The 18,348-nt window shown below is 36.9% G+C and overlaps 1 protein-coding gene across 2 annotated transcripts; it reads right to left on the minus strand.

Annotated features, from left to right (window-relative positions):
* Nucleotides 1-1,028: 1,028 nt before the first annotated feature.
* LOC125267164 lies at nt 1,029-11,403 on the minus strand. Of its 2 annotated transcripts, XM_048188524.1 has the most exons (5): nt 10,705-11,401; nt 9,574-9,692; nt 5,161-5,876; nt 3,796-3,962; nt 1,029-3,261 (listed from the first exon to the last, which is right to left on the minus strand). In XM_048188524.1, exons 3-5 carry the CDS (start codon nt 5,860-5,862, stop codon nt 2,379-2,381), a joined length of 1,752 nt encoding a protein of 583 aa, XP_048044481.1. In that variant the 5' UTR covers nt 5,863-5,876; nt 9,574-9,692; nt 10,705-11,401; the 3' UTR covers nt 1,029-2,378. The 2 variants fall into 2 exon arrangements, with proteins under 2 accessions (XP_048044481.1, XP_048044482.1); XM_048188525.1 differs by lacking the exon at nt 9,574-9,692 and having other exon boundaries at nt 10,705-11,403.
* Nucleotides 11,404-18,348: the final 6,945 nt, after the last annotated feature.

The raw sequence follows: 18,348 nt of genomic DNA on the forward strand, positions 1-18,348 counted from the left end.
CCATTTCAAATAGACTCAGTGGCTGGCTGTTACTTGTACTTGGCTTAATGTAGCACCATCTTGTATATGTTACATATTACCACGCTTGCTTGTACAGCTTATTTATAACCACTTCTCTTTTTTCTGTGCTTCTAACATGTAAAGCTGTTTTGAAACAATTACCAATTGTAAAAAGCGCTATATAAATAAATTTGACTTGACTTGACTTTTATAAATCCGGCAACGGTACATTTCTGCCAAACTAATTAAATGTAAGTGAGATGTATTTAACTTGTTTTTTTTATCAAATTGTTTTAATCAAATGCATTTATCCATTATTATTTATTTAAATGCAATTTTTAGTTACTAAATTACTATGTATGTCTTTTACATTTTTACAGTTTTTCTTATTTTTGTTTATTTTAATCGTTTTAGCTATTTATTAAGAGTCATCAAACTTATTTATTTTATATATTTAAATCAAATGTATTTATTTGAATCATTTTATTTATTTGAATCAAATGTACAAGGTAATTCATTATTTATTTAAAGGGGTCATATGACGGTTCTAAAAAGAACATTATTTTGTGTATTTGGATTAATGCATTGTGTTTACGTGGTTTTTCATTATTTTACACATACTGTACATTATTGCTGCTTCTCTATGCCCTGCCTTTCTGAAACGCTTTGTAAATAAAGCTTTACCTTTCTAATTGTGTCCTCTTTTATAAGGCCAAACAATGTAGTTTGACTTTGGCAATGAAAAACACAAGCGTCTCCACGACATGGTGGCGCCGGCGGCAACAATACTACAGCAAGAATAAAAGTTACGCCTTCTTTCTTTTCGGATACATTTGGGCGGTGTACAGTATAAAAATTATTACGCCTATATGGAATATCCTTACTTCATAAAACAAACCTGTTTGTGTGTGTGTGTGTGTGTGTGTGTGTGTGTGTGTGTGTGTGTGTGAGAGAGAGAGAGAGAGAGAGACACAAGTGTCTTTTGATTTGGTTAAATGATGGTCAACTTTTAAGTAATGGATCTTTAATAAATGTTTTATTAGGGCTAAATATTTCTCACTTTAGATTGTCACACAAAAGGCAAGACAAGTTTATTTATAAAGCACATTTCATACACAATGATAATTCAAAGTGCTTTACATCAAAAGGATTTACAAAAATAGAATTATAAAATAATCTAAGTGCATAAGATTCAAATTGATTTAAAATGTAATTAAAAGAATAGAGGACAAAGAATTGTGTGCTGTAATCCTACCATTATTATACATTAATTCCATGAATAGTGATACTATAGACTAATAAAGCCTTAAATTGGAATGAATTTGTATGTAGCCTGTTCATGTGTTAACAATACTATGTATAAACTGAATTAACTAAAAGTTTCCAAATGATTTAAAGTTACTTTGTTAATGTGTATGTGTTACTATGGAAGGGTGTAAGACACAGTTTTTTAAAAAGATTAATACAAAATGATTAACAGAATTATATAATGCAGATTATTAATATATAATTAATTATGGCGTACACAGGTGAAACCCACAAGTTTTACACACAAAGCAAGTGAAACAAAAAACAAGCTTTTTATGACTTCATCAAACACTTTATTAGAATTCGACTGCACATCTATAAGCACAACTAATATATATATAATGTAGACTTTTTTGATATATGACATGCAGCAGATCCATCTGTAGTTATTATTAAAGCAGCATGTTGTCCGTTTTTTAAAATTGCTATAATGAGTAATGTATTTCACACTGTAATTGATCTCCTGTATATACAGCACTATACTGCAGCACAGCAGTGAGTCTGTAATAGTTGTGATTTGCTGATTTCTTCAGCACCAGCATTTACGGGGTTAATGAGGAGAATTCAGGAAGTGCGTATGAGAAAATATAAGTGCTGCCTAAGCTGCTGTGCCTGTTGATGTTGTTGTTGTTCTGTTTTCTACATTAAAGCTTTCAATGAAAGCTTTCTTTGTCTTTCTTAATTCATTACTAGGAGAGAGTAGGGACGTTTTTCTTGAGTTTCTCAGTGACTGTTTTCTTTTTTTTTCTTTTTTTACTGAAATACTTTTTTAAGTGCAAAGCCTTTTTTTATATATATATATATATATATATATATATATATATATAATTTTACAGTTGGAATTAGCATAGCACAATAGCCGGTATGCAATTTGTTATTTATCTTTATGTTGCGATTAAACGTCAGTAGTTAATATGATGGGATAGAAAGACCTAAACTCTCACTTCTGTTATCAAAGTTCTTCCAACATGAATAAATGGGCTGGTCTTACGCATTAAACTGCAGCACTCTGGGTCATTCTCCAGCCCTGCATAATATGTCAGGAATGACCCAGATGCAGTTCAGGTGATTTATCTGCGGTCAAACATTGATCTTAAGGCACTGAAAAACATAGAGTTCATGCACTTATTATCCAAGTTCATAGTCATAACGGTTCCATCATTGGTGTAGGCATACTGTCTTCTCCACTCTACTGGCCTTTTTGGACTTCCTGCACGGTCCAAACAAGCAGCCAGATGCACAGTAGCTGTTTTACCATAGAGCATGAGTATGAATGATGACAAAAATATGAACATGTACAGGGGGATCTCTCCAAATGCCTTTACCTCCTCTTTTGGGACAAGATATGGGATAATAATACGGTCTGAAATTTTCATGCTTCTACTCTCCCAAAAACAGTCAAAAAAGGCCCATGCTTTATCTTCAGGGGTCACAGGGGATAGAAGGATCCCTGGGATGTTGTGGAGAGATCTTCGCATGCTATTCCAGTGTTGTGGCAAAGGGTTCGGCTCACAGTAAAGCCTATTGCGAAACTTTCTGTTTGTCACTTCAATGATCCCTTGAGCAATTCCAAATGCAGCACGGGAATCAATGCTGCAGTTCCACGGAGAGTAAAGAATGGTGTCTATGATGTTAGGTGTGGGCACCAGGCCACCTGCTGGCATAAATTGGTCGACAATTCTGCCATGAGCCACAATCACAATGTTTATGTGACCTCCGCCAGGCCTCCTCAATTTCTCAAAAATGTGTTCCAAACTCTCCATATAAAATCGTAGAAGATTCACAAATTCAATCTGATGAGTTAATTTCCGAAGCCAGGAGACAACTGTGCTGTCTGTACATGTTCCCATGATATAGTCTATTACTTTCTGTCCATTTTTATTCTCGTTGAGAGAATATCCCCCCAAGTTCTTGACGAGGTTCCTCACTTGTTCCAATTTTTTGATGATTTCACTGTAATGAGAAAAATTGAACTGTGAGTCAGTTAGTGTTACAGGTGCCCTGGTTACGTGCTCTATTCTTAAATGGACTCCATTTCCCATAATTCCCCACCTAGGAACTAATCACACACTCACACCTGTTTCCCATCAGTGACACTTTATAAGCTGCACTCAAACACACACACATCGCTAAGTATTGTTTAGCCTTTGTTCTACCTTGTCTCTGTGTTTCCTTGTCCTTACCTAGCCTTGCCTGTGTTTTTGATTCTTTGTTTTCCTTGATTGTTGATCGTTTGCTGCCTGCCTAGACCTTTGCCTGTGTTTGAATTACTCTTTTGCCTTTCCTTCCCGTATCTGTTTGCTGGTGTTTGACCCTCTGCCTGTACGACTATGCTCTTATTAATAAAGCCTGCACTTGGATCTCCAACTCCGTTGCCCCGTCCCGTATGTTACAGTTAGTTACCTTCAGACCTTAATTATTGTTTTCAAAATTGTCTGTACAATCTCAGACAAATACAAGACAAAATGTGTAGAAAATAAAATATACTGCATTGCATCCAGCTGTTCCTTTAGCTTTTGTCGGCCTTCCAGTATTTCCCTGGCTGAATCCCGTAAGAGCTCGCTGGCGTCCGTGACCCGATTGTCTTTTACTAATTCTTCACTCTTATCAATCAGGTCGTACACGCATATGCCTAAACCAATCGCACCCAGAACCTAGAGAGAAAGTCACAATCACAAAATCACTGTCTAAAATATGAACAATGCAATGAATATTTAATATTCTTCTCTTGAATAGTCACTTTAAAGGGAACCCCTGGGTATTAAGACTTGTATGGCTTAACATAACATAAATTATGTCTCTTACTGAAATATGTAGTAGAAACCCCATGAAAGATTTATGTTATTTAAAATCCATGACATATTTGGACAATGGGGGCGCCATTTTTGTACAGTGTGTTCATCTGATGTCAATGACGTTCTCGGAGAGTTACTGACCTGTTGCTATTTTTACCGCAACACATCTCAGAATATAATATACAATGCCACATTGTCCAGCTTTTGTTGTAAGCGCATAAAGACCTCTAATGACCTGCATAATAATGAGCTCTTTCAGTCAGGTAGGCTGTGAAAAACCCTCTGTGATCATATCAAACATACAGAAAAAAACAGCAATACTGTGAAATATTATTAAAATTTAAAATAATGGTTTTCTATTATATACTTTAAAATATAATGTATTTCTGTGATGCAAAGTGTCTGAACAGTTATGTTACCTCTGTGGCATTTCATATAGGCTTTTAGCTTAAAAGCATGCACATTCGGAGAAATATTGATGGATTCTCATATGTTTATGTCAATTTTCTATACAGAAGAGTAATATTTATTTAATATTCATTGTCATCACTATGAACGCTGGATACTGTGTTTTCAATTCATACTTGCAGCCGGAGGGCACTCTGTACACTTTTAGTCCACAAATGCCTCCTAAAGAAGAACAGGACATTCCAGGAACTAACGGCATGTCTTCAACATACAGATAAACACTTTTCAAGACAATAAATACACGATTGAGACAATGTATGCATGTATTGCCTCAGAAATTGCCTAAGAATAGCGCTGGCTCCGTGGATTAGCGGATAATGAGCTGAATCACAGGCGTCTGACATGTGTCTCTTTTCATACAGATTACATAAACACAGAATTTTTGTTTTCGATTTAAAACCTGACATTTCAACGTTTCTTTAGACATATGTCTTTTTGTCATGGATTTTTTAAATAGCGTAAATCTCTCATGAGTTTTCTACATATTTCAGTAAGAGATATAATTTACGTTATATTAAGCCATACAAGTCTTAACACCAGGGGTCGCAATTTTCTTAAAATGGAATGCTTGAGAAAAGAAAGCTGATACCCTTGATCCTGCTTTAGCAGCTGCTTTAACGCCAATGCTTCCAATCTTCTTCCCCATTGCTTCGGCAGATAACATCAGGCTACCTGCGATCACAGCGGAAAAACTTACAATGCCCAGAGCTTGGCCAATAAAGCGCGAGGCCTCGGCTGAATCCAGTCCACCTGGTGTTAGGTGACGAAAGACCGTGGCTCTGTTGAAATCTCTGAGAAAGTCCAGGGGTATGTGAGTATTATCCCTTCTGGCCAGAGCACCCATCAGTTGAGTGGTCACCTCACAGTCCAACTCATCAGCATGATCCCCGAGCTGTGTTCCTCCACACCGGTCCTTCAGATCTTGCAGTTGCTTCTGAATCCTCCTCCCAACCTTCTCATCTTCTTTACTTAACTCAGTAGCTTTATTTAAGGTAATCCTGGAGATACCTGCCTCTACCAATGGGGGCATGACGCTGACTACAGTGCTTGCTATAGTGCCTGCTGTTGCTGCAGCCAATAGAGGGCTGGCCAGACCTCCTGTCAAGAAAGTGGCAACAAGTGCTCCAGATATTGAGACCACAGATGTAGCAGCTCCAACCACCTGAAAGGCGTTGCTGCCCAGATTAACGTCTTCCAGCTGTTGAGCCAGTTCCAACAGCTTATCTGCACATTTCTTTCGTTTTTCCAGCCAGCGGAAGAGTGAATCACATAAAAGATCTGCTTCCTCCATGATTAGAGCAGGAACTGTGAGAAGAGAAAATGACAGATTTCTTTAAATGGCACAATATATCATACAAAGACATAGGTGTAATTTGCAAGTGGGATGGGTGGGACATGCCCCCACCACTTTTTGAAGCATCTCACGGCACAGGTGTGTACAAAAAACACATCTCTAGTTGATTAGCAATTTGGTTTTTTTTGTTTTTTTGTTAAATAAGATGCAATCTGGCGTTGGGATGTGTTGTTTTTGAAATCATGCTGAGTGCTTGTTCCTGCGGTTATCAGTAAACAGTGTTTTCTTGGCGCTCATGCACACTCTTGATATACAAATACTAATCAACATTTTGGTTTTAAAGAGAAAGAAAAAAAAAATATACAAGGGCGGAATAGAACACGAAACCTCTGACACTCTTAACAAAAATTCTACCACCAGCCCAAGAGGATGAACACAATTCTAATGCGGATCTTCGCATTTATTCACTAATGTAAATACGATTGAGACTAACAATATAATTACATTAAACATTAATTCTACAATAACTTTTGCATTTATTATTGTACATTTCTTATATGCAATCTCTACAACACCCCCCCCAAACACACACACACACACACACACACACACACTCAGTCACTCCTGTCCCACCCACTTTTTAGACACGCCACTGTCTAAAGATTATAGTAATACAGTACAGTAATTTATGAACATAAAATGATGCCATAAAGAATTGCAAGTGCAGGGTAAGATTTGTGAAAGTGTACATGTTAAATTTGCATGCACAAGAGAAGCTTTGTAAAGGTGTAAATCAGCTTTTAAGTGTAAGAAAATTATATTTGCTGCATTTTACTTTTATTCGTAAGTGTAATTCATTTATTGTGAAACTGCAGCATCATACTAACACAAAATAAATATGATCTTTATTCTTCTGACCATGATGCTTCCATTCTTCTCCGTTTACACTTTTGGCAGATTTTTTTTCCCGCCAAAATACTGCCAAAACAAAAGCATTGCAAGCGTGTGAACAGTGCTTTGCAAGCGAAAACAACAGAGTCAGGAACTGCAGAACAAATTGGTGTAAACCTTATTGAACTGGTTAGGCATTTTATTGAAATTGTATATATCAGTGGTTCTCAAACTATTTTCCCAGTGGGCCGCACAATGGTCCAAGTGCAAGTCTCACGGGCCGCATATAATTTACATATGACGTCACCAATGCAAACCAATCAGATTTAATGTTATGGTATTAGCAGATAATACTATTATTATATGTAGATGTTGCACACAGTAAATAACAAATAAAAACTAACTTACTGACATTAGCTTTACAATAATTATTAGTAATGCTCAATGAACACACAAACTGTATATACAATCACTTTAAGTTGCTATTTAATTCTGTATGACTTTATGACTCTCTTCAACAGCATCGCAATAGTCACCAAACAATCACATAAACGCCTTAATAAGCAAATGTTACTCAGCTCTTTTTACAAACAACACTGAGCGCACTGTAGGCTAATTACAATCTCTGACGATATCAAGATTTCTGTCATGTCGCAATCCCTCGAGCAGCAACGGATCCGCGAGCGCGCGCAGAGTTGGGCTCATCCAGCCGCGGTGCGCTGATGCGGTTATTTTTACTGATTTAAAATACATCAAACAAACACAGTTCAGTCTTTTGAAATTGTAGGTTTTGCTTGTCAAGTACTTTACTACAGAGCAAACAGGAAGGCTGCCCATCTCATTAACAGCAAACTGATTCTTCCATTCTTCTTACCTTTACTGCTGATGCTGCGACTCTTCTTGTTTGCATGTGTTCCTTCATTTTATCTCCCACATTTAGTTTTTTTCCTTTAATAACAAATTTGACCATTTTTTTAAATTGTGGTCGGCATATCGCTCCGCATTTACATTCGTGACGGGCCGCAGGTTGAGAACCACTGCTCCACACCCATTCAAACGCTTAGGCCGTGTGTCCACCAGAGCGTTTCCAGCCCGTCTGTGAGCGCCTGAGAGCGCTTCTGCAGCGCAGCGTTTTTATTTCCGTTGAGACGCTTTGTTGCTATGATACGGAATATCCGCGGCACTGTTACTTATAACTGATTTTGCAGGTAATTTGTTTCAGACTAAAAATGACGAGACAATAAAGATAGTTTGCGGTTTGATATTCAGATTTCTTTTGGCTATAAATACGCAGTGCGCTGTCATATACATGCAAATAATACCGAATATCGTTCTCCATGATTTGTGAATTAAGGTGACGCTGTCCTTTGGGCCGAAATCAGGTTTTTTTTTCGTAGCGACTCTTCATTTTATAATGGCTATAGCTCCAAATGTTGGACATTTAGAGGAATGAAACCGCTGTCATCTTCGCCAGCTTGATCTGTGAATTTTTTCACAGCAAAGCTCTTGTCCGTAAACCCCTTGGTAAGTCCACCAGTAAGGAATGTGAAATAAAGGCGTTCTTCATGTTTAACGTCTATTACCAATGAACACGCAGACTGCTGGAATAAAATAACATTGTTTTAGGTAGAGCTCGATTTGTGAAAACTTTCACAATAGCATTTTATCTCGTGGCCGTGTTTCTCTTTGCTCTGCCCCCGTTTTTTGTATAATATGGTAGGCCTATATATATATATATATATATATATATATATATATATAATATTTAAATGACCTTATATATATATATATATTATATGTTATATATATATATATATATATATATATATATACATATATGGTCACAAATATCACTCTTTTGATCTGTGAAAACTTTCACAGGTCAGTTTTGGTAAGCTGACCCATCCCTGGGTCACTAAGATCGCTATTTTGATCTGTGTCAAAATAGGGTCAGCTGACCCTTCCCTGGGTCACTAATATCGCTGTTTTGATCTGTGAAAACTTTCACAATTCAGTACGGGTCAGCTGACCCTTCCCTGGGTCACGTACATCACTTTTCTGATCTGTGAAAACTTACAGATCAGAATAGCGATATTAGTGACCCAGGGAAGGGTCAGCTGAAAAAAATCTGTTTTTCAATATTGTTACATTATGATGAGACCCGCTTAGAAAATGGACAAAATTCACCCTCAAAATCAAAATTTTTGAAAAACTTTTTTTTCATTACAAAAAAATGCTAAACTTTGACAAAAAGTAGTTAATGCCTGGTGCCTGTGGAGACCCCAAAGACTCTGAGTGTGACTCTTTTTTTTCTACACTAAAATAAAAATAAGATATCACTCCATTTTTTTTATTTGTAGATCTAGAAAGTGTTAACAACTGTACAAAGTTTCATGTCATTTGGACAAAGAGAACATTTTTTCAAATTTTAAACACCCAAAGACCTTATAAGGGTTAATCTAAATAATGCATAACTAAAATTTAATTCTAAAGTGAAGATCATGGTAACCCACTAGTAATGTATGGAGTTAATATTGTTTCATAATTAAACAAACAAATCCAGCATTTTGCAAAAAAAAAAAAAAAAAAAAAAAACACTATCTGCTTTGCAAAGGAAAACTCGACTCACAAACAAACAGAAAGTGATGTGCAAATACAAAGGTCAGTTTGAAAATGCAGAGGAGTAACAAATATATGTTGTGTTTTACAAATATAAATAAATGAGCATATCATATAATAAGCCTGATTAAATCATCAAATATCAAATCTAGTGCATACAAACACACACCTGTCTGTTATGATGTATAAGACACTTGCCTTTTTATGGGATCTCTCGTCTTGATTTTCTCTCAAATGCAGTTGAGCAACTTCCTTTTCCAAAACAGCAGATGGCGCTTTGCTAAGGGTCAATTTACGCTAGTCTCCCAAGAGAAGTCCTGAAACGTGTTTATAATAATAATAATAAACTTTATTTTATAGTGCCTTTAAAAGTTGCATCTTAAAGTGCTTTACAAAAACTTACAAATAAACAAGAATAGGGGAAATAAAAGATAGAAACATGCATCAAAACACATTTCAAGATATAGGCTCTATATATCACATGGGCCTAAAGGCTTGCCTGAAATAAAGTTTACAAGAAGTTTTCACCTGACGAAAATAAGAGAACAGGTGAGTATGATGATTTCTGAAGGATCATGTGACACTGAAGCCTGGAGGAATTACACTTTAAACCACTTTAAATTGCAATAATATTTCACAGTATTACTGTATTTACTGTATTTTTTATCAAATGAATACAGCCTTGGTGAACAGAAGAGACTACTTTCAAGAACATAAAAAAACAAAAACATTTACAAACTTTTGACCAGTACTGTACATGCACTGAACCAAATTTGTGTGGCTCTTATTATGTTTAAATGGAAATGAAAAGAGGCAGATTGGTGTTTTATAACATGTTTTGTACTGCTGAGTATAGTTTTACACATCAGCCCAGTCTATTCTGTGACGTTAGTGATACGGATGTTTTTGCACATTAATCTGACAATAAATGAGGCACACCCAGTTTTTTCTGATGCAGTCTCTTTTCTGGCTACACTAGTGATTTAAGCTGAAATTAATTGTACAACCAAGTTGATTCTACTTATTTATTACAGTGCAGAAGATTAAACAAGTATTCAAACACTACAAAAATAAATCAAAGCAGCTAAGGGAAGATATACAAAATATATATACTGTGATGTGTGAAATTTAGGAAAATACAGTTCTTAAGATTCTTGAAATTCTTGAAACAAACAAACAGCAGAACAGATTTAAGACTTTTAGGGAAGACTTGAGTACTTACACTGAGATCAAACAAACAATCACTAACTTTGCTTTACTTTCATTTTTAAACCTGCTATAGATTGAATGTTATTAATCATGAATAAATCTATGAAAATGTATACTTACATGTCTGTTGCAGTAAAGCTATGTCTTCAAATGCCAGCAGAACACTTGATTTGACTCTATGAATCACAGCATCCACTCAAGTACAAGTACAAGTTTGTGTTGTTTGTGTCCTCTGATTATTGTTGAGAATAGGAGGATGTCCGTTCTGGGCGGGGAAAGGTCAGGAAAACTATGTTGGGCTAGATCTAATGCAGAAAGTGAAACTGTTCTGTGCTGTTTTGCCTGTGTTCTTAGTGCCCTATATAGTTTCTGCTTTAATTTAATTCACCCGTTCATACTTTCTTACTTTTATTTGTGGTTATGTGGCTATATTCCTGTGACTCCTCCAGCGATCTCCTGCATGTTTGGTTGTTAAATCATTGTGCGCTCATTACAGCCACTCGTACGTGACACTAACAACATCCACATTAAAACATGTGCAAACATCAGCTTGTCTGTGAGATCTGTGGCTGTTCTTCTGCAGATGCAGTGGTCCAACAATAATCACTCGTAATGCTGTTTTTGATGTATGAAATTATTTTCCAAAATCCAGTAATGATTGGTGATCCAGCAGATGCAATGATTGCAAATTAATAAGGAATAAGAAGTTTAATATGAAAAAGATTATAAATGATTAACGCTATATAAATAAATAAAGTTGACTAATATAAATGAATATAAATCTATATAAATTAATGTACAGTATATGACGAAAATAGAAAAATAAATATAGGTCTAAAATCAAAACATTAATATACCCATTAACCAAATCAACCAAATCATTGACATCATTTCCTATCATTTAAGACTGAATGCTTTCCCGCCATTGATGGAATCTCCAGACAGTTCATGTTTTCGCTCTTATATGGAAAAAATGAAATTATAGGCCTACTTTAAATATGGAAAAACACCAGTAGATGGGAACAAATCACTGTCTCAATAAGTGAGACATTAATTAATTCATTAAGTAATTCAACCGATTTTGAGCAAGTGACTATCTTTGTGAATGAATCAGTGAATCATTGATAAAAATAACTGAATCATTTAGGAACGAAACACCACTGTGCTGATCAGTGTTTGTGACTCTGGAGTTATTCTGGAACAAAACACTCAGTTTTGACAAATGTACGTCACGTAATATTAGCTTAAACTTAGTTATGTTTTAATTTATTAACTATTTATTTTTTAATTATATACCATTGGATAAAGTACAAAACAGTGAAGATCTTAATAGGACTAATGCATCCAGCGCTTTTTAAACTGTCCAACATAAAACCGGACAAATGGCCACCCTATTAAACATTTTTATTTTGAACAGTGGGCAAAAATTGCTGTTTTCAGCCTCGTTATGTTCAGCTTCTTACATCGTACCTCACACTCTTCAAGCGTTAAAAAGCATTGCGCTGAATTACTGCTTGGGTTCGACTTCTGTGAACATTAAACCCCGCCTTCTTTGATTTGATTGGCCATCTCAAACATTTTGACATTGACGAGCACTGTTGGACCGCTGCACTGAACCAGAGCTTGTTAATAGATGAATCATGTCTGCCGCATGGGCATTCGCTTGGGCCGATGTAATGCGTAAATGTACTATCATTCATTCTCTATATATTTACGTAGCAATGGTCCGGCCCACATTGTTCAGCTGCCCGGTGCTCCAGATGACCAGTACACCCCTGGGTACAGTGGGTAGGGGGCACTATTACACATCTTGAAAGAGTACTGTTGAAAATTCCCAGGTGATACAAACAATTGAAACAATCATCTTTTCTTTTCTTTTATAAAACAACTCATGGTTGACCCAAAGTGCTGTATAATACACATATACTTAAACAGAAAAATAAGACAATACAGTCAATAAATAAATAAATTATATCTGGTTGAAAGCTAGTGAAAATAAATGTTTCTTAAGCAAACACTTAAAGCTAGGCAGGGAGGAGGCAGTTCTAATTGAAACTGGTCAGTTATTCTAGAGAGCAGAAACAGTGAAAGCTCAATCTCCTCGGCAAAGGGGCCTAGATCTGTGAAGGGAAAGCAGGCCGAGGTTGTTAGATCTCAGGGACCTGTTTGATTTGTGAGTGGAGATCATTTCTGTGAGGACTGAAGGTGCTTGGTTATTCAACGATTTAAAAACAAATATTAAGATATTTAAAACAATTCTATATTTGATCAATACTCAGTACAAAGGGCAGCATTTTAGGTTGCACATTTAAAAAGAACACCTAGATTTTTTGCACTTGTTTTAACCATATAATTGTAATTCATTTAGACAAAGACCCTTTGTTTTTATTCTGCACGATTTTCAAAGTAGTCGGGTCACTGTTCTTTTCATACTGCATGACTATCTTGGCCAGCATTCAGTCGCTGCTGTGTTCAAACTGCACGATGGATCGGCGACAGAAGGTTTCACACTGCATGACTTTACAAGAGGAAGAATCATCGACTACTCTGTCTGACACGCAAACTCCGTTTCACAGCCAAACACGCGCGAGACGTGACAAGGAAACAACGCGGTATCACGTGTGCAAGACCGGAGTTATTATTATTATTATTAAAAATGGTAGCCCACAAGAAGCTTGCAATACGAACTGCCTGTGCGCTGATTTGCAGCAAAAACAAGAAAAAGAAAAGAAGAATATGGAGGAGGAAATGTTTGGGGAGACTGTGGATTGTGTGTTCTGCAACAAGAGTTGGAGGTAAATACATAAATTTTTAATGTGCTGCTGTTGCGGATGGTCAAGCAAATGTTTGTGTTTTGTTTCCGTTTGATAGAATTGTAATGTTTATGTGAATGAAGCCATGATTGCTGATATTGTGGTCTATAACTCCTCCCCGAACTCCCCGCTGCTCTGTATCTTGCTCTCTCATTGGCTGTCGGTCATCGCCGATGTAGTTTTCAGTCAGAACACTTTTCACGCAGCAGGATTTTGAATCGCCGACAGGTCCAGATATTTAGCATGCCAAATATCTCACAGGCGTCGGCGACTCATCGGCGATTCTCTCAGATCGCGTCTTTGCTCATTCACACTGCGTGATTGTCACTCGCGTGAACGAGCTCCGATTTGCCTGTGATTTCGGGCATTTGTCTGCGATTTCTCAAAACCTGTCGGCGAGCCAAAAACGGGGCTAAAATCGTGCAGTCTGAACTGCTCCGGGTCAGGTTATGTTCTGGGTTAGAGATCTCAAACTGAAATTGGACCAATCAGATGTAAGCTAAGTGACTCTGACACACCCAACGCAATAAAGTCACTCCCCCAGTTTCTCTTCCTCCAAATTAAAGGTCATTATATAGTAAAAACAAATATTTAATGATGAAATTGTCTGGTTTTAATGATAATTACTTAGAATTATTTCATGATTTATATGATTTGTATAATTATATAATCTATATTTTTATTAATCCATTACACACATGCAAGTTTAGTTTAACAGTTGTTATTAAGCACTTAGTTTCAATGAATATTAATATATGTATAGATCATATGTAATATAAATAAGGTGTAAATATACTCTTTAAATATGACTGAATGTGACCTTGTATGTTTGAGTCTCTGTTGCTATATATTATCAACTATATAAACTAACTTCACAACTTTCACTTGCACTGATAGAGAAAGATCATTTCTTTTATTTGTCCTCTTTCACAGACAGTATTTTCCATCAGTGTAAATGCGTTTAAATTCTTAATTTTCAGCAAAAGAGTTTTGAATCGCGCTGGCTCTCTCGCGAGAAGTGAATCACAGTTTCTCTCTGTTGCAAGGCCTGTGATTGGCTGTTCACCACTGATGTCACTCATTCATGTGCACGTGCTCCACAAACTCAGGATCAAAGCCTGACAGAGGAAGGTGATGATCAGCATCATGGTACCAACAAAGCCGGATTGGAGTGGTTTGGTTTTGTCAACTCAAAACTAATCCTACAACCCTGAGTTTGTTCATCTACCATCATGGTACAAGCCCCTGGATTATATAGACAGAGTTAACAAGGTAAATGAGACACAGCTGAAATTAATGAAGCATGACGAGTCAAGGCAAAGGGTTATGGGAAATGTAGTCCATGGTGAGATAATAAAGATGGAAGGAGTGCCCTCAGTGTTTATCATGATTTTCTTCATTCATATTATTTCTGTTACATCCACCAGCTGGAGTGCCCTTGATTTCCACCAGAGGGCATCCAGTTGTTCTATACCATCTGGGAAATAAACTGTTTATATTTCTACTTACCTGTCTCCTGCCTTCTGTTCTGTGACATTGTTTGCACTGTTTGCCTATGCCTATTTTATGGATTATGAATATGGATTACCCACAATAAATCTGCGTTTGGATCTTCAAACTAAAGTCTCTGAGCCGTATGTCACTATTTCTATCCATATCTATTCATATTCATTTATGGATATATTATTAGTTTAAGATGTTCCTTATTAATTATCTTTAAATGAATGTTTTCATGTACTCATACTTCATATATTAACCATCATACTATATATAAATCACATAATATTTACAAATTCCAATAGTTGTTGTTTCTTTCTGTCAAGCCATCTTAATAAAAATTGTTTTCTGTATCACTTGTATCTATTCTGATTCTTACAAAAGAAAGTTAAATGATGGTCAACTTTTAAAGTAATGGATCCTTAATAAATATTTTATTAGGGCTAAATATTTCTCACTTTAGATTAAGTCACACAAAAGTCAAGGCAAGTTTATTAATATAGCACATTTCATACTCGATGTTTTACAAAAAGGATTTTAAAAAAAAACCACAAGTGCATAAGAAAAACAAAGGCATTGATTAAAACTGATTTAAAATGTAATTAAAAGGATAAAAAGAGGACACACAATTATGTGCTTTGATCCTACTATTATTAAACATGAATTCCTTGAATATTAAGTGTTCCTTAAAGACACTTTTGCATCAATTTTCATCAGTTCAGTTTATATACTGTATATGAGCATTTATTTACTATGAATTAATTACTACATGTTTTGATGAACATCAACAACTCATTTAAAATAAATCAGATATGTATATATGTATTATCTTAGGGGCTGTTTACATGACACCATTTTCAATAAAAAACTGAAAACTTTTTATGCGTTTAGGTCATTCATTAACACAACAAAGACATTTTGGTGGCCTCTTTTCTCTGTAAACTGCAAAAACGTGAACCTGTGATTTCATGCACATGCGTTTTATGTGTTTAGTCTATCCACCTTAATTTTCAAGGCAGAAATAAGGTGTTTTCTGTGAATGTGCGAGACTTATGATTTATTAGCCGCTATTGGGAAATAACGAAAAGAATATCAAAGTGCAATAAGGTAAAAATACGGTGGACAGGCATGCATGTAGTCTTTCTTTACAAAGTGACCACCAACTATTTGTCTGGCATGCGTAATACAGCGTTTTAAGTGTTTGCGCAAATCCATGTTGTTGGGGATAAACAGTTTAGGACCCTTAAAACCAGATATGTTGAATAAAGACCTGGAGTCAGAGTTTAAAAAAAATTAATAAATTGAAGAAAAATTGAATGAAGGATAGTTTGCAGTTTCATCAGCAGAAGCCAGTTTCAAGTCTCACAAGGAGCTCGTAGGCCGCTCTGCGTACATTCACATTTCCACAACAATTATACTCTAACAGAGTCCACTAACTACGTCATTACTTCAAGGTGCCGTAGAACGTCTTTTTACAAGATGTAATATAAGTCTAAGGTGTCCCCTGAATGTGTCTGTGAAGCTTCAGCTCAAAATACCCCATAGATTTTTTTTTATTAATTTTTTTTAACTGCCTATTTTGGGGCATCATTACATGAGCCGATTCAGTGCGCTTCCCCTTTAAATTCTCGTTTTCTCCGCCCCCAGAGCTCGCGCTTGCCTTAAACAACATAAACAAAGTTCACACAGCTAATATAACCCTCAAAATGGATCTTTACAAGATGTTCATCATGCAGCATGTCTAATTGCATAAGTATAGTATTTATTTGGATGTTTACGTTTGATTCTGAATGAGTTTGAGGCTGTGCTCCGTGGCTAAAGCTAACATTACACACTGTTGGAGAGATTTACATTTACATTTATATTTATTCATTTGGCAGACGCTTTTATCCAAAGCGACTTACAAGTGAGGAATACAACAAGCGAGTCGTCATGACGCGGCAAATAGACAAGAAGTGCTCATAATACAAGTTATAGGCAGTGCTCAGATTATCCTAAGCTACAATAGAGAGGGATTAGAGGAAGTGAAAGGATAGGAATTAGTAGGTTTTTTTTTTTTTTAAGATGAGGTTAAGTGCTCACGAAAGAGATGGGTTTTCAGCTGTCTTTTGAATATTGCCAGGGATTCCGCATTCCAGATGGAGGCAGGAAGATCATTCCACCAGCCAGGGACAGTGAATGAGAATGTTCTGGAAAGTGATTTCGTGCCTCTCTGTGATGGTACCACAAGCCTTCGCTCCTTTAATGAGCGCAGGTTTCTGGTAGGAGTGTAGACTCGTAAGAGTGAGTGGAAGTAGGAGGTGCTGAGCCTGTGGTGGATCTGTAAGCAAGCGTCAACGCCTTGAATTTGATGCGAGCAGCAAGTGGTAGCCAGTGAAGAGAGATGAAGAGAGGCGTGACGTGGGCTCTTTTGGGCTCGTTGAAGACGAGACGTGCTGCTGCATTCTGGATCATTTGTAGAGGCTTGATTGTGCATGATGGCAGTCCAGCCAGAAGAGCATTGCAGTAATCAAGCCTAGAAATGACCAGGGCCTGGACCAGAAGTTGTGTTGCATGTTCTGTTAGAAAGGGCCTGATTTTCCTGATGTTGTAAAGTGCAAATCTGCATGACCGAGCTGTCTTTGCAATGTGGTCTTTGAAGGTCAGTTGATCATCAAGGATTACTCCAAGATTTCTGGCCGAATTTGATGGGGTAATTGAGGATGTGCCTAGCTGGATGCTGAAATCGTGATTTAGAGTCGGATTGGCAGGGAAGACGAGAAGCTCAGTCTTAGCCAGGTTGAGCTGTAGATGATGTTCTTTCATCCATGCCGATATGTCCGCCAGACAGCTTGAGATTCGTGCAGCTACTGTGGGATCATCTGGTTGGAATGAAAGGAAGAGTTGTGTGTCATCAGCATAGCAATGGTAGGAGAAACCATGTGCCTGAATGATGGGACCAAGTGATGTAGTGTAAATGGAGAAGAGGAGGGGTCCAAGAACTGAACCCTGAGGAACACCCGTGGTCAGTTGATGAGCTTTGGATACCTCCCCTCTCCAGGCAACCCTGAAAGACCTTCCTGTGAGATAGGATTCAAACCAGAGAAGTGGAGTACCTGTGATGCCCAGTGATGAGAGGGTGGACAGGAGGATCTGATGATTCACCGTGTCAAAGGCAGCAGATAGATCGAGCAGAATGAGAACTGATGATTTGGAATCAGCCTTTGCAATCCGCAGGGATTCAGTGACCAACAGCAGTGCAGTCTCAGTCGAGTGGCCACTCTTGAAACCAGATTGATTGACATCCAATTGATTGCTCTGTGAGAGGAAAGATGACACCTGGTTGAAAACAACTCGTTCAAGTGTTTTTCCTATGAATGGTAGGAGAGAAACAGGTCTGTAGCTGTCTACAAGAGACGTGTTTAATGTTGGTTTTTAAGCAGTGGGGTTACCCGAGCCTGCTTGAATGTGTTAG

The sequence above is a fragment of the Megalobrama amblycephala genome, linkage group LG4 (genome assembly GCF_018812025.1).
Source record: "Megalobrama amblycephala isolate DHTTF-2021 linkage group LG4, ASM1881202v1, whole genome shotgun sequence".
NCBI classification, from domain to species: domain Eukaryota; kingdom Metazoa; phylum Chordata; class Actinopteri; order Cypriniformes; family Xenocyprididae; genus Megalobrama; species Megalobrama amblycephala.